Source organism: Hippopotamus amphibius, chromosome 4 (assembly GCF_030028045.1).
Source record: "Hippopotamus amphibius kiboko isolate mHipAmp2 chromosome 4, mHipAmp2.hap2, whole genome shotgun sequence".
In the NCBI taxonomy this organism is placed as follows: Eukaryota; Metazoa; Chordata; class Mammalia; order Artiodactyla; family Hippopotamidae; genus Hippopotamus; species Hippopotamus amphibius.
In genome coordinates this window covers 135,187,721-135,210,244 of record NC_080189.1, presented here as the reverse complement: position 1 = coordinate 135,210,244, position 22,524 = coordinate 135,187,721, and the positions used below count along the sequence as shown (strand labels likewise).

The 22,524-nt window shown below is 44.9% G+C and overlaps 2 protein-coding genes and 1 non-coding gene across 3 annotated transcripts in view; all 3 read left to right on the top strand.

The window, feature by feature from the left end:
* The first annotated feature begins 5,435 nt into the window (after positions 1 to 5,435).
* Positions 5,436 to 22,524, top strand: part of BAMBI (BMP and activin membrane bound inhibitor) — a 29,047-nt gene continuing 11,958 nt past the window's right edge. The window contains exon 1 of the mRNA XM_057732829.1: positions 5,436 to 5,697. The gene's annotated coding sequence lies outside the window, so the exon portion shown is untranslated. The remainder of the gene's footprint in view (positions 5,698 to 22,524) is intronic.
* On the top strand, positions 6,672 to 6,809 carry LOC130852861 (small nucleolar RNA SNORA8). Its single transcript, XR_009053565.1, has one exon. It is a non-coding gene; the product is annotated as a small nucleolar RNA SNORA8 (small nucleolar RNA).
* On the top strand, positions 7,060 to 9,265 carry LOC130852129 (RNA-binding protein FXR1-like). The gene is given in 2 exon segments (XM_057732825.1): positions 7,060 to 7,312; positions 7,314 to 9,265. Coding segments are annotated over 2 exon segments (1,539 nt in total). The 5' UTR covers positions 7,060 to 7,220; the 3' UTR covers positions 8,761 to 9,265.

Genomic DNA, 22,524 nt, shown 5'->3' with positions numbered 1-22,524 from the left:
CCCCTCCCCTGCTGCCCTGCAGCTCTGCGATGAGGGCCAGGCGGCAGGTCGGGCCGGGGGAGGGGGCAGGGGCTCAGCACAGCTGAGGGGGAGGCAGGGCTGTAGTCCAGCTGAGGGCTGCTGTCTTCTGTCCTGGCCAGACGCTCACCAGGCCGCATGGGGTCCAGCCCTGGGCTCTGCAAGATGGGGCCATGCCCGGCAGGACTCAGGGGTGGAAAGACCTGGAACGATTCACATAAGGGGAGGTTTGGGCCATGGCTTCCAGGGGTCCCCAGACAGGTGAAGGGTGTCACCGCAGGGATCGTGCTGAACTGTCCTTTGCCTCAACTAAGGATGCTCTGAGGGGAAATGTAATTTTAAAATCCTGTCAAGTTGGTAGGTTTGGCAAAGGAAGATTTTCCAGCTAGGAGGGTCACTAAGCCCCAGGAGGGCTGCAGAAGGAGGTAGGGCCTCCTTGGGCAGCCCAAGGGGCCCCGTGGGGTGTGAGTGTGGAGGCCTCTTCCTGCCTGGGGTGGGTCTGGGGTCTGAGTCAACAAAGAAATGGATTGAGGAGGAAGAAGAGCTTGTAGAGACCAGCAGGCAGCTGAGAAACAGGTGAATGCAAGGTGTGCGATGTGTGCAAGGTGTGCAAGGTGTGCACAGGGTGCACGGTGGCAGCATGACATTCAACGCTGACACTTTCTGATTCGAAGGAGGAGCGAGAACTCTGAGTTTTGTGATGCTGCTGTAAGTAGCCACTCTCTGAGCCTCGGCCAGCCTTTGAAACTGGTGCCACTGGAGCAGACCTGCTGATGCACCTGATCTTCCTTCCAGAGGCTCGTCGGCGCCTGATTAAACACCAGCTCCGGCCTCAGCTGTGAAGTCCTACTCCGGACGCCTTCCGCTGACGCCAGACCAGGTCTGCTCAAGCAAAGCTGCAGGATCAGGGCTGGGGAGGGTTTATTTATCTAGAAAACTGAATCAGGGTTGGACCTGCAACTAAAAAATTGTGATGTTATCTAGACCAGAGCTGGGAAAACATCCTCACGGTGTGCCGGGCCTTCTAAATCTCCTCATTCAGCGTTTATGTGGGATGGTGGTGTTTAAAGTTCTTGGACTTTGCAAAAACCTACTGTATTTCATGGCTTTCACTCACCAACCTTCCAGAAATCGGCATCAGTGCAAGCCTGCACTCCCGGTGTTGGGAGGGTACCTTCTGCTCTGCCCTCTCCTGCAGCCCAAGCATCTTGCCGGGAGAAACATGGGCTTCTGGGAGTTGGGGGTGGGACCTTGTGATAAGCTTGCAGACCTTCAGTCATTTGGTGAGAGCTTCTCCCTTGCTGATACACTATTAAAAGTTCAGAAGTACTCAAAATATAGAATGGGGTGAGCTATGCTGGACGTCTAGATTTTAAATTGAAGTTGTGGTCTCTATATTTCTCTATAAGCATTGCTTTGGCTGCATTCCACAAATTAGGTTGTATTTTTATTATCATTCAGTTTGAAAACTCCTTTTTATTTTTGTTTTTTGTTTGTTTTCATTTTTATTTTATTTTTTTATTGAAGTTTAGTTGATTTACAGTGTTGTGTTCGTTTCTGGTGTACAGCAAAGTGATTGTTTTATATATATATAAGTTATATATATGTATTCTTTTTCAGATTCTTTCCATTATTACAAGATAATGAATACAGTTCCCTGTGCTATACAGTAGGACCTTGTTACTTATCTATTTTATATATGGTAGTGTGTATCTGTGAATCCCAACTCCCTTTCCCCTTTGGTAACCATAAGTTTGTTTTCTATGTCTGTGAGTCTGTTGAAACCTTTTCTAATTTCCCTTTTAGTTTCTTCTTTAATCTGTGAGTTGTTCAAAAGTGTGTTGTTTAATTTTCAAATATTTGGGGTTTTCCTAGTTATATTATTGTTATTGATTGCTGGTTTAATTTCATTGTCGTCAGAGAGCATACTTTATATGATTTCAATATTTTAAAGCTCATAGAGACTTTTTTATAGCCCAGTGTATAGTTTATGCTGGTAGCAGTACCATATGTACTTGAAAAGAATGGTGTTCTGTCCTTGTCAGGTACCTAAAAAAGTAGGTGATAGTGTTCAGATCTTCTTGTTTTTCTTGATTTTTACCTAGTTATTCTATTAGCAGTCTTGTCAATTGCTAAGAGAGGGGTGTTAGAATCTCACACTAGAATTGTGGAGATGCTGCCTTCTCCCTTTAATTATATCAATATTTGCTTCATGTATTTTGAATCTCTGTAATTAGACACACGTACATTTATGGTTGTTATGACTTTTGGATGAATTGATCATTTTATCACAATGATACAACCACTTTCAACTCTGGAAGTACTTCCTGTCTTTATTTATTTACTGGCTGTGTTGGGTCTTTGTTGCTGCGCGTGGGCTTTCTCTAGTTGCATCAAGAGGGGGCTACTCTTTGTTGTGGTGAGCAGTTCTCTCATTGAGGTGGCTTCTCTTGTTGCAGAGCACAGGCTCTAGAGCACAGGCTCAGTCGTTGTGGCACACAGGCTTAGTTGCTCTGTGGCATGTGGGGTCTGCCTGGACCAGAGCTTGAACCCATGTCCCTTGCATTGGCAGGTGGATTCTTAACCACTGCACCACCAGGGAAGTCCCAGTACTCCCTGTCTTGAAGCCTGTTTTCTCTGTAGTAACAGCAACTCCAGCCATCTCATGCTTGCCCTTTGCATTCTGTGTCCTTCTCCAGCCACTGACTTTCAGCTTACGTGTGTTTCTGTAATTAAACTGCATTTCTTCTGGACAGTGAATATACATAAAATCTCTATTCTGACAGTCTCTGTCTCTCAACTGGAGTGTTTAATCCATCAATATTTAATGTAATTATTGATACATTTGTGTTTGGATCCACCACTGAATTTGTTTTCTCTTTGTCTACTCTGTTTTTGTTCCTTTTTCCTCCTCCCACCCCACAACCTTCTTAATCTCACTGCCAAGTCTCATGGGCCAGATTTACATCTGCAGCCTGGGTCTCTGCCCTGAACTTCAGACTTTGAAATTCAATTGCCTCCTCAACATCTGTCTTTGGGTATCTAATAGGCATCGAACACTTACACCAAACCGGGCTCCTGTCGGTCCTCTCCTGCTCTTTTCTCAGTGGTCTCCCTCCAAGACGATGGCAACTCTTCCCAGTGGTTCTTCCTCATCCTTGTTCTCCTGCTAACTGTTCACCCCATCCTTCCCGGCCTTTCAGCCAAATTGTGGAGTCATACTTGACTCTTCTCCATCCTTCACTTCCCTCATTCCATCCACACATCTCCTGTCAGTCTCATCTTCAATATACACGAATCCACTGCTTCCCACCACCTCTACCTCGACATCCCAGATGGAGCACCATCACCTGGGCCACAGCGATGACCCCCGGGGGTCATCCCACAGTCTACTCTCAATGCAGCAGCCAGAGGGATTCTTTTAAAAGCTAAGTCACATCACTCCTCTGTTGATAACCTGCAATGTCTCTCATTTCCTCAGAGCAGAAGCCAGAGGGTTTACAGTGACCTATCAGACCATTTTCCGTGATTATTCCATCCTCTTCTACTCCTCCTCTTGCTCACTTCACTCTAGCCATATCAGCCTCTTTACTGTTCCTCAAACTGTTTCTTGACTCTTTTTTGTTATTGTCCCCACCAGGGGCAAAAGGGAAGTGCCTATTTAGATATTTTTTTCCTAATGACACTTCCTAATGACCCTTTTTCCTAACGACCCCACGAAATCTTAATGGCATGAGTATACTACGTTTGATTACCTACTGTCTCTACGTTTGTGCTTTACATGTTAAAAGAGTAAGTTTTTTTCATCCTCTAAGAGTGAATTTTCTGCCCCTTAGGACGATGTCTCCCTGTTGAGAATGTGTGCTTTCACTATTTGCACGAGATTCTACCTCAGGGCCTTTGCACCTACTGTACCTTCTGTGCAGCACACTCTTCCACCATCGAGCTGTCTAGCTCACTCCCTCACCTCCCCGGGGTCTTACTAAGACAGTCCCTTTTCAGAGAGGCATCTCTGGTCACTCTGTGGGAAAGAGTGACTCCATGACTCAAGCTCCCTACTTCCTTCCTGGCTCTGTCCATTCATCCTGAGCCCTTGTTCCCATCTGGAATCGCCACATATCACTCAGCTATTTTTTCCTGTCTGTCCACCTTCGCGAGAGTGCAGCTTCCAGGAGACATTTGTGTTCATCAGGGTCTCCTGGCTCCGGCCCAGTTCCTGGCACACGGTACGTGCCCTGTTAACACTTGTTGTGGGCATGCTGGCCGTGCTAACCTGCGTGGACCTGCCTTTGTTGGGTGGCTACGTTTGCCAGCTCACCCTCTTTTCTCCTTTTCATTTACCATGTCAGAACCAACTTATCCCTTGTCCCTTTCGTGGTTTTACATCCTCAAGAACATTATAAACTTTTGGGACTTCCCTGGTGGTCCAGTGGATAAGAATCTGTCTTGCAATGCAGAGGAAGTGGGTTCAATCCTTGGTCGGGGAACTAAGATCCCACATGCCCCAGGGCAACTAGGCCCACGTGCCACAACTACTGGGCCCATGTGCCACAACTACTGAGCCCATGTACCACAACTACTGAGCCTGTGTGCCACAACTAGAGAGCCCTGCACTGCACTGACGAGCCAGAGAGCCACAATGAAAGATCCTGAGTGCGACAACTATAAAACTCAACACAGCCAATAAATAAATAAATAAATAAATAAATATTTTTTAAAAAAGAGGATATTATAAAGTTCTTATACCCCACACTCCTGGCAGGAGTTATAGAATTAGAATTAACTATTGAAGGCTGAACTTTTCTTCTTGGTCTAATCTGCCTCAAAACTATTCAGTGATCCTACCTTTTAGCTCCAAGAGATGCTTGGTTATTCCTGAAACTGTGAACGTTTATACAGCATCGGAAGACTGAGTGGAGACTGGGAGGTGGATGTGGGCTCCTGAGTTGAATGTGTGGACATAAAGAAAGGGGAGAAAACCATTTCGTCTTTAGGCTGATTCACGCTGTTGAAGTGTGCTTTAGGTGGATTCAATTGGCCGGGTACTACTGGAAGTCAGGAATATATTTTCTCACTGGTTTTCATTGCATTAGATCACGTTGTTTTAACCCAAGGGCCTCAGGAAGTGCAGAGTAAATTGGAACACTCAATCAAATAAAAAAGTCTGCTTAAACGGAGTTAAGGTTGGTTGTGCCACGAGTGCTAAAGTTCAAGTTGACATTCCAGCCTGCGCTCGTAATGTTATTACTGAGGACCCAGTAGCAGGGGGAGGGGGAGAGGGTATCAGACTTCAACACACTGGTCATGACTTTTGTTACTTTAGAAGAAAATGAACCTTGTGATAACCTAACTCTTTTGTGTTTATTCATTTTCTCATGTGTTCAAAGGTCAGTCCGGGCAGGACGGCAAATGTCTGTATACTTTGCCATTTGCTTCGTGGGCCTTGGCTGGTGGAACAGAAGTGCTTTAGAGGAGATTGCAGTCCACGCCACCCTGGCCATCCCATCTCTCCAGGGCTGGTGGGCTTGGGGTGGGAAGAACCTTGCTGTAGCAGGAGCCAGGGGTAGGTACCCTGCAGCCCAGCGGCCTTGCATCCTGGAGGCTGTCGCATCTGGCATTATCTGCGTGCTGTTGACCCGGGAATGTGAACAGTGAGTCCGGAACATCCCAATTTAAAGAGTAAGTGACGATACACGGCTGCCTATGGAACAAGCCAGTTCCAGAAACACAACCATATTTGGGGAGCTAGACTTTTCAAGGACAGCTGGGGTGGCTTTTGGGCGTGATTCAGGGCGGGAGAAGTTTGTATCTGCGTCTTCCTGGTTCTTCTTTCTTCATCCTTATTCTCCTGGTCACGGTCCCTCCTCAAATATCAGCTCCTTAGAATACTAGTAATTAATCTTTACAGCTTACAAAACGGTCTCCCATGTGATGTTTTAGTTAATCCTCAGGGCGTTCCCTGGCAGCAGGAATTATCATCATGACCTCCACTTGGTCAACGAGAGAAAGGAGGGAGACATTGAAGCAGGAAACACGTTTTTGCCTCACTTCTCAGATAGTATAACCTGGGCGGCACACAGCTCCTGCCCAGAACCCTCGGGTCCCCAGAGCTGCCCTCACCAGATAATCAAATAACAAGGAAGCCAAGCACAGTGAGCACATCCTCCATAATGGGCGTTGTGCCACGTGTTTTGCATGTAATGCCTCATTTTTCCTCCCAATAAGCGTATGAAATACTTTATTCCCACTTTAAAAATGAAAAAATAAAGGCTTAGGAAGACGTGAAGACTGCCACCAAGTGTATGACAAACAAACAGTTGCATTAAACATTAAACCCATCTTTATTAAGAAGAAAAAAAAAGACTGGAGGAATCACAGACCCAGTCACGGTGTTGCCAGGGTGCAGTTGGTGTTTGGGGTCCAAAGTGTACCTTCCTCTCCCCAATCCACTGTCCCCTAAACCCTGGCAGAGAAACACTTTGGGTAGATGTGGGGCAGGGAAGCTTATAGGCAGGAAAGCATCCTTGTTGAAACATTAATTCAGAAGACAGTGATTTGTATCCCAAACCAAGATAATAGTTGAAGAAGAGACATAACTGCCATCACATTTAGGTGAGAAGGTAGTTGGTTGAGTGTGTAAATTCCAAGCCAGGTGCACTGCATGGTGTCTGCATTCAGCAGTTTTTTCCTCCTGGGTGTTCAAAGGACAGTGCAATATAAATTCAGTATCTGGCATCATTGGTTTTCTTGACTTTGTGCATGTTAGACCTGCTATTTCTACTGATACAGTATTCCTATAGTTTCTCATACTGTTCAGTTTGACAATCTTCAGTAGTAACTAACACTTTTTTTCTAGGATGTCAAATTCAGAACCAGGCAGATGCATCTCCTGACCCTAAACATGGTCCTAAAGTAAATTGCTTGAGGAAATTGGATCCCAGAGATTATAGGTGGGGGATTTTGAAATGTTCATATTCCGTTGGAGATCAAAGAAGGATCAGGACGGTGGAGGTTCGCGGCTCCAACGGGGCTTTCTACAAGGGATTCATCAAAGATGTTCATGAAGACTCCCTCACAGTGGTTTTTGAAAACAATTGGCAACCAGAACGCCAGGTTCCATTTAATGAAGTTAGATTACCACCACCACCTGATATAAAAAAAGAAATTAGTGAAGGAGATGAAGTAGAGGGATACAGTTACTAATGAAGTTTACAGAGATGGCTGTATATTCAAGAGCAAATGACCAAGAACCATGTGGATGGTGGTTGGCTAAAGTTCGAATGATGAAAGGAGAAGTGTGCTAATGAAAATGCACATAAAGATTTTAAGAAAGCAGTAGGAGCGTGCAGAATTTTTTACCATCCAGAAACCACACAGCTAATGATACTGTCTGCCAGTGAAGCAACTGTGAAGAGAGTAAATATTTTGAGTGACATGCATTTGCGAAGTATTCGTACGAAGTTGATGCTTATGTCCAGAAATGAAGAGGCCACTAAGCATTTAGAATGCACAAAACAACTTGCAGCAGCTTTTCATGAGGAATTTGTTGTGAGAGAAGATTTGATGGGCCTGGCAATAGGAACACATGGTAGTAACATACAGCAAGCTAGAAAGGTTCCTGGAGTTACAGCTATTGAGCTAGATGAAGATACTGGAACATTTAGAATCTACGGAGAGAGTGCTGATGCTGTAAAAAAGGCTAGAGGTTTCTTGGAATTTGTGGAGGATTTTATTCAGGTTCCTAGGAATCTTGTTGGAAAAGTAATTGGGAAAAATGGCAAAGTTATTCAAGAAATAGTAGACAAATCTGGTGTGGTTCGGGTCAGAATTGAAGGAGACAATGAAAATAAACTACCTAGAGAAGATGGGATGGTTCCGTTTGTATTTGTTGGCACTAAAGAAAGCATTGGAAATGTGCAAGTTCTTTTAGAGTATCATATTGCTTATCTAAAGGAAGTAGAACAGCTAAGAATGGAACGCCTACAGATTGATGAACAGCTGCGACAGATCGGTTCTAGGTCTTATAGTGGAAGAGGCAGAGGTCGTCGGGGCCCTAATTACACCTCCGGTTATGGTACAAACTCTGAGCTGTCTAACCCATCTGAAACTGAATCTGAGCGTAAAGACGAGTTGAGTGATTGGTCATTGGCAGGAGAAGATGACCGAGAGAGCCGGCATCAGCGTGACAGCAGGAGACGCCCAGGAGGAAGAGGCAGAAGTGTTTCAGGGGGTCGAGGTCGTGGTGGACCACGTGGTGGCAAATCTTCCATCAGTTCTGTGCTCAAAGATCCAGACAGCAATCCATACAGCTTACTTGATAATACAGAATCAGATCAGACTGCAGACACTGATGCCAGCGAATCTCATCACAGTACTAACCGTCGTAGGCGGTCTCGTAGACGAAGGACTGATGAAGATGCTGTTCTGATGGATGGGATGACTGAGTCTGATACAGCTTCAGTTAATGAAAATGGGCTAGTCACAGTTGCAGATTATATTTCTAGAGCTGAGTCTCAGAGCAGACAAAGAAACCTCCCAAGGGAAACTTTGGCTAAAAACAAGAAAGAAATGGCAAAAGATGTGATTGAAGAGCATGGTCCTTCAGAAAAGGCAATAAATGGCCCAACTAGTGCTTCTGGCGATGAAATTTCTAAGCTGCAGCGTACTCCAGGAGAAGAAAAGATTAATACCTTAAAAGAAGAAAATACTCAAGAAGCAGCAGTCCTGAATGGTGTTTCATAAACTGAAGAAGTTCCTAGTTTACAGTTCTTTTACATTACATTTTACAATAGTGCTTGTACAAGCTTGCCAAAGATAGAATATGGATCGCCAGTCTTTACATCGCACTTTCAGTTCCTCCATTTGGAATTCAGAAAGGGGAGGGATCCTGAAGAAATCATATGTTAAACATACTTTGACACCTACTGTGTTATAAAATATATCATCAGATGTGCCTTGAGAATAGTATATGTAACATTAAAAAAAGTTGCTGGCTAAAAAAAAAAAAAAAAAAAAAAAAGAAGGATCACTAAAAGAATTGTGGCAGGGCTGACTCACATGACAGCTGTGGATTGAGCAAAACTTCTTGAAAGGGCTATCTTATCCTGAAGGTTATGACTTTGAAGGAATTAAAGGTAATTGGCAGTGGAAAGAATCAGAACATGTGAGATTCCTTAAAAATTTATTAACTTAAATAATTTTGCCTATGTTACATATTGAAAAAGAAAAAAAAAACTTTAAACAAACAAACCCAAGCCAGAAAGACATCAAGGGAGAGACCAGGTGGCAGCTCTGGGTGGCTCTCAGCCAGTTTGCTAGAAATCATTTTGCTGAAACTTTAATAAGGTTTCATTAAACATTTATTTTAATAATGTCTTTGCTTCTTTCCCTATGGCTAGCACAGTCCACACCCCAGTCCTTCGCCCTTCTCTGCTCAGCCACTGCCGTTCTCCCAGGCCCATCTCTTTCCAACTGGTGCTGGGAGATAGAGTATCCAACTTTCATGTCCGCTAGGAGGCCAACAATGCTTGTCCTTCTCTCTCTCCTTACAAACTTGTCTCAAGGCCTCAGGCTTGCTTGGACAGGGATTTGATTGTAAGACAGAAAGCTCAGCTCTCTCGGTACTGTGTGAGTTGAGAGATCCCACTGGTGAGAACTATGCTCCACCCAGACTTGCAGCATCACTAAAGAGGGATGCAGGACCCTGTGACGGGGTGAGAATCTTAGGATGAAGGAGCAAGGTTGTTCATCTCTCTTGCAAAAGCTCTATCCCAAGAGTTAATGTTTCACAACACAATAAGCACCATTGAGTCTTTGTAAGATAGTCCATTTGTCTTCAAGTAGAAACATCTAAGACGATGGGTGATTTTTTTTTTTGGTGTGGTTCCTTTAGCCTAATAAATAGGCGCACATTTCCTGTGGCTGCCCTGGAGCTTTCAGCATGAAAGACTCATCACAGGCAGCGTTCCCTGAAGGGGTGATGGGCTGACTTGCGAAGTTCATCACCTGATGGTGAAGGGTGTGTTCAGGGGAGGGCGCATTTATTCCCTCCGTTTACACCCATCACTTTATACCACCTGTCTGCCAGCTGTCTTCGGGGACTTGCTGGTAACCACATTAACTGAACACAGAATCAGGAAAGTGATCAGAGATTTTAAAAATCAGAACTGAGAACTAAGTGTAAAAATTTCCCTCTGGCAGTCTTATCTGCGGAGCCCTTCTCTAGCACATGGGGCAGCGCAGAAAAACTATTTGATACAAATGATGATTGAAATATGGTCCAAATTAATTCACTATTTTACCAGACTGGTTGACATTCTAATGCAAGAGTAAGGCTTCCCACTTAGGTTTCTATTGCATTATGACAATTGAGCCAGAGAAAAGGGCTTTCTGAGTAATATAATTTTGCCTGTGTTAAAATGATATGGAGTTAGCACCTCAAAGAAATAATTATTTGGTTAGAAATAGTGCCCCAATTACCCAATAGAGTATCTGGAAGGGCAGCTTGGTAAAGCGACTCTAAAGCCTTGGGTGGGTCCTGAGTCCCCTCTCCATTGCCTTTCAGCTTTGTAATACGATCAAAGATGTGACCACTAGGAACCTCAGTTTCCTCTTCTGAAAATGGGGATAGTAATATCTCCCATCTCTGTATCATAGGATTGTCAGGATGAACAAATGAAGTAAAGCAGACCTCTTCAAAAGCTGTAAAGCACTATATAAATATTAGTTATCACTGTATTCTTCTCCGTGAGACTAACCCCAGGAGACAGGTTGTAGGTTATTTAGGAACCTGTCAGCAGGTGTAGGTCTCAGGGTCTGTCTGGAGGGGCCTCTGTCTTGCTGGTGGAGCCGGTGTACAATCCCTCAGCCATCTTCCAACATGTCTTCTGGGGGTGGGGTGGGGGGTACTTGGTGTCTCCTGTGAAGCTTGAGGCCAAAGATTCCCAAAGTGTGGTCCCCAACAGCAGCATCAGTACCACCTGGGAACTTACTAGAAATGCAAACTCGCAGGCCCCACCTCCCACCTGCCAGATCAGAAACCCTGGGGTTGGGGCCCATCAATCTGTCCTAACAAGACCTCCAGATGATTCTGACACTTGCTCACATTTGAGAACTGTAAACTAGGTTTTGGAGCCTCTGTAGAAACCAAGCACAAGGACCCTACTTTTTTTTTTAATTAATTAATTTATTGGCTGCGTTGGGTCTTTGTTGCTGCACACAGGCCTTCTCTAGTTGCAGCGAATGGGGGCTACTCTTCATTGTGGTGCGTGGGCTCCTCATTGTCGTGGCTTCTTTTGTTGTGGAGCACGGGCTCTAGGCACGTGGGCTTCAGTAGTTGCAGCTTACAGGCTCTAGGGCGCAGGCTCAATTGTTGTGGCACACGGGCTTAGTTGCTCCACAGCATGTGGAATCTTCCTGGGGCAGGGATTGAACTCATGTCCCCTGCATTGGCAGGCGGATTCTTAACCACCGCGCCACCAAGGAAGTCCTGGCTCCACCTTTTTAAAAAAAAAAATATTATTGAAAAAAAAATGTTATTGGAGTATAGTTGATTTACAATGTTGTGTTAGTTTCAGGTGTACAGCAACGTGATTTAGTTATACATACACACATATCCACTCTTTTTCAGATTCTTTTCTCATATACGTTATCACAGATTATTGTGTAGAGTTCCCTGTGCTGTACAGTAGGTCCTTGTTGTTTATCTATCTTATATACAACAGAGCGTGTCTGTTCATTCCAAGCTCCTCATGTATCCGTCCCCACCATGTTTCCCCTTTGGTATCCGTAAGTTTGTTTTCGAAATCTGTGAGTCTGTTTCCGTTTTGTAAATAAGTTCATGTATACAGTTTCTAATTAGATGCCACATGTGAGTGACATCCCGTGGTACTTGTCTCCCTCTGTCTGAAGAGCCCCACCTGGCCAGCCTATTACTCACCCTCCACAACACGAGCAGGCAGGACCAGGGAAGCTCGAGATTCTAGAGCAGCAAGGGACTCGGGAAGCCAGTTTTCAGGTTGGCTCATTTTGTAGCTGAGGATTCTGCAACCCCAAGGGGCTCCGTGAGAGCTGATGCAAACCCAGGCCCAGAGGTGGGGGTCACAGAGAGGCTCAGCCCAAGGCTCTTCTCCCATGACCCACAGTCTCCTCATCCAGATCACAAAGGTTCACGCACTCGCTGCTCAGCGGAGGAGGGACCGCAGGGAGCAGGGAGCAGGACCCCAGGGGAGGTCCTGGCTGGAAGATGACGTCATCTCCAGGCGTGATTGGTGGGGCTCCCACCATCTTTCCCAACAGGGAAATCAAGTGTGGCCCTCAGGCAGGAGCCCTGAGGGGTCCCTTCCCTGGAAACCACTTCCCTGGTGGGCGTGGGCATCCTGCCTGCTGTGAAGGCTGTGATTCTCCTCGCTTCTGTTTATATACCTAATGCCGCCAAGGTCAAGGGCGGGGTCAGGGAACATTTTCTATAGGAGAAGTCCAAGGTTGGAGCAGAGGGAGATTGCAAATAAAATCAAGCACCAGGGAAAACAGTCACCGACAGCCATCTAGGCAGGCTGGTTCCTGTAATGAAAGCTGAAGTCCAAGAATGAGCCCAAATCCATTCCCAGAAATCCACATTTCAGGCTCGTAGGAGATGAGGGAGGTCTGGGTGTGTCCGTGATTCAATCAACTCATAAACAGCCTGATTCTCAGCAGCGAGTTCTCTCTTCTCCTTTTCCCCCTCCCTCAAATTACTATGGAATCTCAGAGACACTAAGAATTTCTTCCCACACCCTGGTTCAAGGAGAAACTGACCACTACTGTATGCAGCAGTGAATGCGACGGCCAGTCACAGCTCCCACCTTTGAGATGGGCCGGACGGTGATGGCCTGAGTCCAGAGTCTCTGCACAGCTGGTGTGACCCCAGGGTAGGGGAGGGGTGTGTATGTGAACTTCCTCTCAGTTTCCTCAGCTCGAAAGTCAGAGACAGACGTGATCATTTCCATGATTTAATTTAAAAGTGGCTGAGGTGGCCTCATATAGCTCTTACTACACAAAGGAACTGTTTGATTAATTTGATCAGTCTAGACTGACAACTCATGTGGAGTTGGAGGCTGAATTATGCTGTTAGCTTCTTGGCTTTGATCTCGACCCAAATGAGACTCAGCTTTTCAGGTCACATGGTGGGGGGGCGGTGTGTAGCCCCAGGCCACATCCATAGCACACTGCCACCCTCAGTAGGGGAAATGTCAGTCACCTTCCTTTGGTGTTACGGGGAACAGGAAAGGAGGGGATCTTTGTTTCATTCATCTGTTTGGAGGTTTTCTGTTTGCTTTTGAAAGTTGAAGTTGGCCAAAACCCTTTGTGGATTTGTATGAACAATGCACACATTTAGAACTCAGAGGTTTGGGGCAATGCCCCTGGGGTTCTGTTCAGTAAACACATTTCCATCAAAAAGAAAAAAACCAAGGAATGAGCAAGTGTCGCCCAGAATATGAACTTCTCCTTGGCGGGGGGGGGGGGGGGGGGGGGGGGGGGGGGCACCCTGGCCTGCTGGTGGGAGATACAGGCACTCAGAGGGAAGGGTGCTCTATTCAGAACAGGGTCAAGGTCACAGTCCACACCACACCTGGACCTACTGCCACCGGCTTCCCCGGCCTCGTGCACGAAGGAGCTTGCTCATTATTGTCTGAAGTCCTAGGAAGCTTCTGGGAGCAGGGCTCACAGCCCTCTTACTGAGGTCACTGCATGACATTGAGACACAGTTGTTGCAATATTGAGTCTCAATTTCCCCTGCAATGACCTCGTTTTCTGTGTCTACAGCAAAGGGCAGCAGTGCGTCCTCCCAGGTGGGTGCTGCTTCCTTCCCTCTGGCCACTAGAGGGCGAGAAAGACCCAGGCCCAGGCCCACTCCCTCCGGCCTAGAGGATGCACCCCCTCCAAGAGGAAAGACACTGCATTTTATCCTCTGGAAAATAAAAGTGACGATGGTTGTATATGTTCCCGTGTTGGCTTAGGAATAAAAGTTTACCCTGGTGAGTTTTTTACTTACTGTTTTTTTTTTTTTTACATTCTCTAGAGAGTGAACACAACTAAATAACTCGAATGATGCATGCTTAAGAACTCAAACGTGTGATAAAAGAGCCGCTGGTAATTTGGGGCAGAGGTCCTATTCCCAGTGCTGCTACTCTGGCCTCAGGGCCCCGTGATGCACAGGGAGGATGCTGGGAGGTCAGAGGTTTCGACAGAAGGAAGGGCACAGGCTGGGCTTGGTGGTTCCATTCCCGGTTCCGAAGGGCCTGGTCCCAGGCTTATCTCAAGAGGGGCTTAACAAGAATTTAAAATAACATGCTACAAATGAACCTATCTAAGAAACAGAAACAGGGGCTTCCTAGGTGGCGCAGTGGTTAAGAATCCACCTGCCAATGCAGAGGTCACGGGTTCGATCCCAGCTCCAGGAAGATCCCACATGCCGCGGAGCAACTAAGCCCGTGTGCCAGAAACAGAAACAGACTCACAGACATAGAGAACAGACTTGTGGCTGCCGAGGGGGGAGGGGGTGGGGGGAGGGGGTTGGGGGAGTGGTGGACTGGGAGTTTGGGGTTAGCAGGTGCCAAGTATTCTATATAGGATGGGTAAACAAAATCCTACGGTACAGCACAGGGAACTATAGTCAGTATCCTATGATAAACCATCATGGAAAAGAATATAAAAAAAGAATGTATATATATATATGTATAACTGAATCACTGTGCTGTACAGCAGAAATTAACACAACATTGTAAATCAACTATACTCCAATTAAAAAAAAGAATGGAAAAAATAAAATAACATGTTAGCCAAAGCTGGGAAAATAAACTACAAACACAACATGAAGAAAGATGTGGGATCCCCGGCTCGCCTCCTCTTCCTCCATCTCTCCCTCCGCCCTCCTCTGCCTTTTTGGGGGCAGGGGGTGGGGGGAAGTCTGGAATTATGATACGGAGATGACATGATTTCTGAGGAAGCTTGTTAGGGTCTGCTGAGTCTTTATCCCTGTAGAAAGTTAAATCTGTCCATTCGTCGAGTGAAAGATGATGGACTCCATCAGGGCAGAGAGAAAGGAAATGCCTTTCTGTAACACACAATGCAGTTTTGGGAGAATGTCTACCAGTTTGAAATGGTTTTGAGATTTTCTCCTTGGTCTTGTGTGGATCCCAAACTTGAGCGAAGAGCCCAGTTATCAGCTGTCTTCCTGTGGGCCACCTGCCCTTTGCAACCCACACTATATTTCCCTGCCAATGAACTAGACCTGCCAGGTTAGTAAGGGCTGGGTTTGTACTATACTTTTTTTGTGAATTAGAAAAAGGCATCACCTCTCAAGCAGTCAGGGCCAGCCCCATGGTGCATGGTGGTTCTGGGGATGGGAGCTGAACTTCGGCCCTCACTCATCCTCTCAGCGGGGCATCCTTGGTCTAGAACAGCTCGGGACAGTCTGACTCTTAGGTCCTTAGTCCTCAGATGAGTTCCACGGCCCACCATTTTCCCTACTTATGGAAAATGACAAAACATTTCATCTATAACCAGAACCTGTGGCTGTAACTATAGCATCTTAGTGTTGAAAGAGATTTCAGGACTTTCCCGGTGGTGCAGTCGTTAAGAATCCACCTGCCAGTGCGGGGCACATGGGTTCGAGCCCTGGTCTGGGAAGATCCCACATGCCGTGGAGCAACTAAGCCCGTGCGCCACAACTACTGAGACTGTGCTCTAGAGCCCACGAGCCACAACCAGTGAGCTTGAGGGCCACCACTACTGAAGCCTGTGTGCCTAGAGCCCGTGCTCTGCAAAAAGAGAAGCCACCGCACTGAGAAGCCTGCACACTGCAACAAAGAGTAGCTCCCAGTTGCTGCAACTAGAGAAAGCCTGTGCACAGCAACGAAGACCCAATGCAGCCTAAATAAATAAATAAATAAATAAATAAATAAATAAATAAATAAATTTATTTTAAAAAAAAAAGAAGAAAGAGATTTTAAAGGGTCGCCTGCCCCAATGTTTAACTCACACGTCCTTCACTGGACTTCCTCTAGTGCCCGGGAACCACAACCCCTCTAGGCTCCTGACAGCAATCATGCTAGCAAGGTCTTCCTTCCTTATTTTTAAGCCCTCCTGACAGCTTGCCACTGGCACCCACTGGTCCTTGGTGCACCCTCTGCAAGTATACAAGCAAGTCTCCTTTTGTATTATTGAGAGATTTCCCCTCACATTTATTGTTGAGTGTGGCACTGAGTGCCTTTACCAACTTGATCACTTCATCAAAGACCTTTTCAGGTGCTCTATCTGCATTAAGTTCACATTCCAGAATGGTCTGATCAGCGCAGTTTCCAGCAGGACAGTCATAATTTGGTGCTGGACTTGTTTTTAAACTTGGCACCAAGTTGCCTTGTCAAATACCTGCTTTATCTGCATCTGTTTTTAAGGGACAGAGGTCCTACATGGTAGATAGGGTCAGATGGCTGCCTTTTGGAGGCCTTCTTAAAGCATTTCTTGAAAAGCAGTGATTCCGCTTTATTTGATTTGGTAGAGAAGGTGGTCCTCGCTGCTTTGGACCCTGATTTCACTTTTGAGCTTCTTTCACAGAATCTGGAAACAATCTTAGAGATCAATCTACTGGTCATGCCTGACACATGACAAAACAGGTCTGGGGAGGTTTATCCATGTTTGGTCAAAATTACACAGTGCTGGGCGGAGCCCCACGTGGAGCCCCAGGAGCAGGGACCACCTGGCTGCCTCTTCTCTGTGTCTGGAACTCCTGAGGGAACTGGGCTAGGAACAGTGCCCCTGCCACCTGCCCCAGCCACAGAAGTTTCACACTTCTTTGCTGTGTTTTCCAAGTTTCCTACAATGATGTGTAACTTTTGCAATCAGGAAAAAAAATATATTTTATGATATATGTTATATATTATATATGATATATATACACATATATATGTGTGGATATATATGTATATATATACACATACACACACACATAACAGTGGTTTTTCCAAACACACCTCACTCTCAGCCCCTAAACTCCCCTGGCCTTGTCTCTACACCTGCAGGGTGCCAGTCAGGAATGCTTTTCCATCGCCATTAACTGCTTATAATTAAATGATTCCCGGATCCCATTTTGATCAGAAGTTAAACAATAATAAAGCCCATCTACCACCTTCTCTCACTCCCCTGCTCCACGTGGCTTATTCTGAAGACCCCACGTAAGTTCCCTGAGTTAAAGGGGCAAAGACAAAAAGGTTTTGATGGGGGCAAGACTGACAACTCCAGCCCCATCAGGATGTGATGGTGCAAAGGTCGTGCCTCCAACCTCTGCAGACTCTAGCCTGGGGCGGATCTGTCCAGACCAGAAGGGTCTGCCCCCTTGTTTACTTTGGGAAAAGTCGGGGAGGAGGTGGGAGCGGCAGAGCAGCTGGGAGGAGCAGGCAGGTGAGCAGGTGAGAGGCGGCAGGTGTGAGGGCAGCGGGGCCGGGCGGAGGGGTCCTCACCTTGAGGCAGCGCACACCCGCCGCGGGAGGACCCACGCGGAAGCGGTGCGTCTGGGTCTCGACAGAGCGATGCGAGGCGCGGGAGCTGCTTGGCACCTTGGTACCAGTAATTTCAATTAGGATAACCTGGGCCTCTCTCTGCGTTCGCTTCCCCCGGGGATCTCGCTCGCCCTCCTCTTTCCCGCCTCCCTTTCCCTGACTCCCGCCTCTGGGCCGACCAGTCCTCTCCAACCTTGCCCTCCCCTCTTCCATCTTTTCTTGTCTGACCCTCTGTGCCCAAGGCCGCCCTAGAACGGATACTAGCATCCCACTGACGGGCGCAAATAGCGATGCTGCTACTACACATTTCTATTTGCGACGGAAACTCAAGAGATACATGCACTAGCATTTATTGTCTACTTAAACTAATATCTCCAGGTACTTCTCTGCTTCAAATAAATCGGGAACCAGTACAAATGTGTGGAGCCTGGGTTAACTTTTCCGTAGCTTTCTAGAGTTGTCAAGATGTTAGATTCCTCCCCAACCCCCAAGCTACCACCCATTCCCCTCCCCACCCCCATCTCCTTTCACTTGCTGGACTCTGGGCTGCGTGATGGAAACAAAAAGATTTTAGACCTGAAAAGGATTTGATTACACCTGGAGACAAAAATATAAAAAACATAGGCTCTTTTCTCTGCACTATCTGCATCTATCCTGGGCCTGAACGCACCTATTTCCGGAGAACTTGCAGGGCTTCCCGGGATGAGTTGAAGAATTAGGGAAAAAGTAATGTCAGCACCCCCCACCCCCAGTTTCTACAAACTTGTTGAACTTAGACAGTCACTGAAAAGAAGGATGGCAGGGTCGTAGGCATTCTGAGGGCAGGAGGCTCTTCAGTAATCTTATTGGTCCTCCATAAAAAAGACTGTGGCTCTTGAGCAGTTCATGGCAAGTACATCCGTAATCGATCAGGGTTTTGTTGGGAAACGTTTTCTTCTGACAGTGAGTAAGCAGCATCAGACCTTTTTGGAAAAACGCTGCTGAATTGGAGATGGCTCATCCAAAGGAGTCCTATTACAGGGTGGAAGATTCTTCTTGGGTCTCCCCAGAGACCAGAGGCATGAATTGTGGCTCCTGGAAGCAGCTAAATTTCTTGCATAATGATAAGCTAGCCCACCAATTTGTCCCAGCTGATTCTTGGACTGTCACCAGTCATGGGAGGTAACCTTTGTTGGCAAGATTCTTGCTGTGTTTAGAGAGACCGCATCACCCTGCCAGCCTGGCTTGGCTGTGGCATCGTTTGTGGCCCAGATCCTCAGCTCCAAGGAGAAGAAAATCCTAAAACCAGTCGGAAAGCCCTGAAGCGATCATCAATGTATCCAGATGATTAAAAAATGGATTTGAATAAAGCTTTTGATTTTAAGGAAAATCATGTAATATTTCTCTAGGGTTTCACGCTTAAAACTTCATGAGATAGTCTTATGCTCCTGGTGTAGGAATATCAGAGGCAGCGAGGCCACCTACCACTGTTGTCCCTCTCAGGGAGGGGGAGATGAGGCACAAAGGGGACAGTTTACTTCCAGTGATACACACTGAATGATGGAGCGTGGGTACAAGTTCAGGTCTTCAGTCTCCTGGTTAATGCGGTTTCCTCATCTACAAAGTTACATCCTTTCCACTGGAAATGCACGCATTGGCATTCACGTATTAAAAATAAGACTTATTCAGGACCACACTGTGAAAGGCATCAAAGGGAATAAACGAGTGGTAGGTAGGTTTTCTGGTCTTTCATGGTTTGTAACGTCCTTGAGGACCCACATAGAAAAGGAAAATTTAGTATCGATGTAAACAGTGCTGCTTCTTTAGAGATCTCTCTTCATACTCCTAGGATTTTATGAGGAACAGCTAAGTGGTATGAGGCGGGGCAGAGAGGGTGACACTCTAAGGAAGCAATGGACTGCTTTGGCTTTTTGGTTGTAAAGTTGATGGAATTGGCTTGCATATTACATACAGACTGGCAGGCACCTCTGCCTCCAGTATCCAAACTACAGGTGTGGAAAAAGCCAGATAATGATTTACCCCGAATTCCCATCTGTCTCAGGAAACTGATAAAAAAAGCTCTTTTAGTTGCCACAGTCAACTGAAAAGACAGGATATTCAAGATTGTTGTCTGTTAAAAATAATCTAAGGTCAAAGTGGTGTTTCAGTCCTGGATTCTGGAAGGCTTATGAGTCTTTAGTCCACATAAGATGGGCCACCTTCATTTGTTTAGAGTAAGTTTTTTACTTTTTTAGTTTTATTTTTAAAATGTGGATATTTTTCAACTTTCATTTCTTTATTTTTTCTGAGCCCTTCTCCTGGAGTTTCAGTTACACGTATCTTAGACCACTTGACAGTAACCACAGGGACACTGAGGCTCTGCTCTCTCTCTTTTTTTTTTTTGGCCATGCTGTACAGTACATGGGATCTTAGTTCCTTGACCAGGGATTGAACCCATGCTGCCTGCAGTGGAAACATGGAGTCTTAACCACTGGACCACCAGGGAAGTCCCTTAAGTTTATTTAAAAAATTTTTTTTTAATATTTGAATGTTTTTATTGTGGTAAGATAGCTATAATACAACATAATCATTTTAGATGTACATTTCAGTGGTTAATTATATTCATCATGTTGTGCAACCATCACCATTGTCTTTTTTTTTCTTGAAGTTTATTTTGGATGAGGGAATTCCCTGGCGGTCCAGTGGTTAGGACTCAGTGCTTTCATTGCTGGGACCCGTGTTCAATCCCTGGTCAGGGAACTAAGATCCTAATGATAGCAGTTTATCAAGTGATAAACTCACACTAAATTCATAACGTAAAAGAATGATCTTAATTCCACTCACTAATACTTTTCTTATTAAAAAAGTGAGTTAATGGTGAGGGGAAAGTTTCTCTTCATCATCAAGTTTTACTTCATAGAAGTACTCTAGCCAATAAATGAAGATAAAACAATAGAACATCATTGTTTTGCATCCCGCAATGAAATAATGGATCTAGGCAATGATATCAATAACTTCACATCATGCAAATCAAGGCAAAGAGACAGAATGAACTTCTGAGAGAGGTAAAATCATCCCCTGGGAGGTTGCCTCGCCAATTGAGTCTGAATCTGATCAAGCCCTTTGATCTATCAACCAATTCACAGGAAATAATAATGGGAAAGGGGAACATGTTAAGTGACACCATGGAGATGCAATCAACAAAGTCTAGACCACAGAAAACTCTATGGGACAAACCATCTCTTTGTTTCAACAAGTAACCAGCAATATATATGTATATATTCAGTACAAGTAAAATATTCTATTGCAATAATTATTCCAAAACAGTGGAAGGAACATTTAAATGTATCTTACATTTTAAGGATGTTTGTGACATTTAATGATTTCCTAGAAAATCCTGTCTTTTTTGTCTGAGCTGGGGATCCTCAAATGAGGTACCAGAGGACAGCTATGCTTGGGTTCGTCCTCAGCCTGCCCCAAACCAGGCTTGCCCCCAGGGCTGAACTAAACAAGAATAACCTGGACTTTCAACTTTTAGTGGTAGTTGTTTATTTTCCCCAAATTTAACACTGTCTATGTTAAATTTAACGTCTGCCTATTCATTGGTAAAGTAGCTGGTATCGTTTTTTAAAAGGTATAAAAAGGGATTAAATTTTTATTTTCATGGTAATTATCGAAACAATTAGTATAATGCTATACCAGCTATGTTACTATGTTATTTTTAGATTTTTCTCCTTTTTTGTAAGTGAAATTAGCTATTTTGGATACACATGAATAAATTTACTTATTATGAAAAAAAAATAAGTAACCAGCATAGAAAAAAAGAAAAGACAGAGGGGAGGTGGAACCGATAAATGTAAAGAGTTTTAAGGACATATCAATTAATTACAATGTGTGAATCTCTTTTTCAAGTCTAATTCTAACAACAACAAAAAATAAATAAAAATATAAAATAAAAAGGCAAGTTAAATGATAACCTTGTTTGTATGTGTGTACCATATATATGCTATATATATATATATATATATATATATATATATACACACATGCCTTATGGTGCTGGCTGGTCCACACCTTCTGGTCTTCCTGGTCCACAACCTTGATGAGGGGCAGCAGTTGTGTTTTATATCAGCCAGGACCCTGCCCTAGCTCATCGGACCATAAACTGAGCATTTTGAGATGATCTCTCCCTAAGCTGAACAGCAACCTGTGTAACGGGAGCTTATGATTATATAAAAGCAAGCAGAAGTTACGAAGAGCAAAAACTAGAAATAACAAAAGGATGCCAGCTGTTTGGTAGAGAGGTGAGAAGCAAAGAGAGCCCTGGGAAAATGAGACCCCAGTGTTCTAGTTTCCGGTTTCAGGGACACTGGCTTTGCAGGAAGATAAGCAATGCTTGTAAATTACCAACTAGCTGTATCCCTACAATAAGCCTATTGTATCCTCTCAAGAAACCCTTCCTAAATGAACTCATCTCAAGTGGGTCTCTCATTCTTTTAATTAAACAAGTTTGACTGAGCTATAAAGGTGCATATTTTAAATGATATCTTTGAAATGATAGGCTAAAAATATAGGCAAGTGACACTAAACTACGAAAGCGCCAGCGATAGGTTACTTGTTTTTAAACAAATTCACAGCAGAATAGGAGCTCACGTGTTAGGTGACCAAATGGAACAAAGGAAGATTATTGAATATGGGGGGAAATGCATTGAAAGTTCTTCCCTTAATATCAAGGATGAGCACAAGAATTGTTCAGTGATGATCTCAGTGCAACCCTGCTGCTCTCTTCACAACGTCTGCGCATAGGATACATTTCACTGAAGTGCCTTAAATATTAGAAGATAAGCTCATTTGGATGGCATGTCATTTCATGGGTTGAACACATATATCAAATTTAATATGTATCTTGATATTTTGTAAAATGGCAAAACAAATACTGTATAGCTAAGTATTTCCTCAGAAATTGTTACAAAATAAAAACACTGGCAGG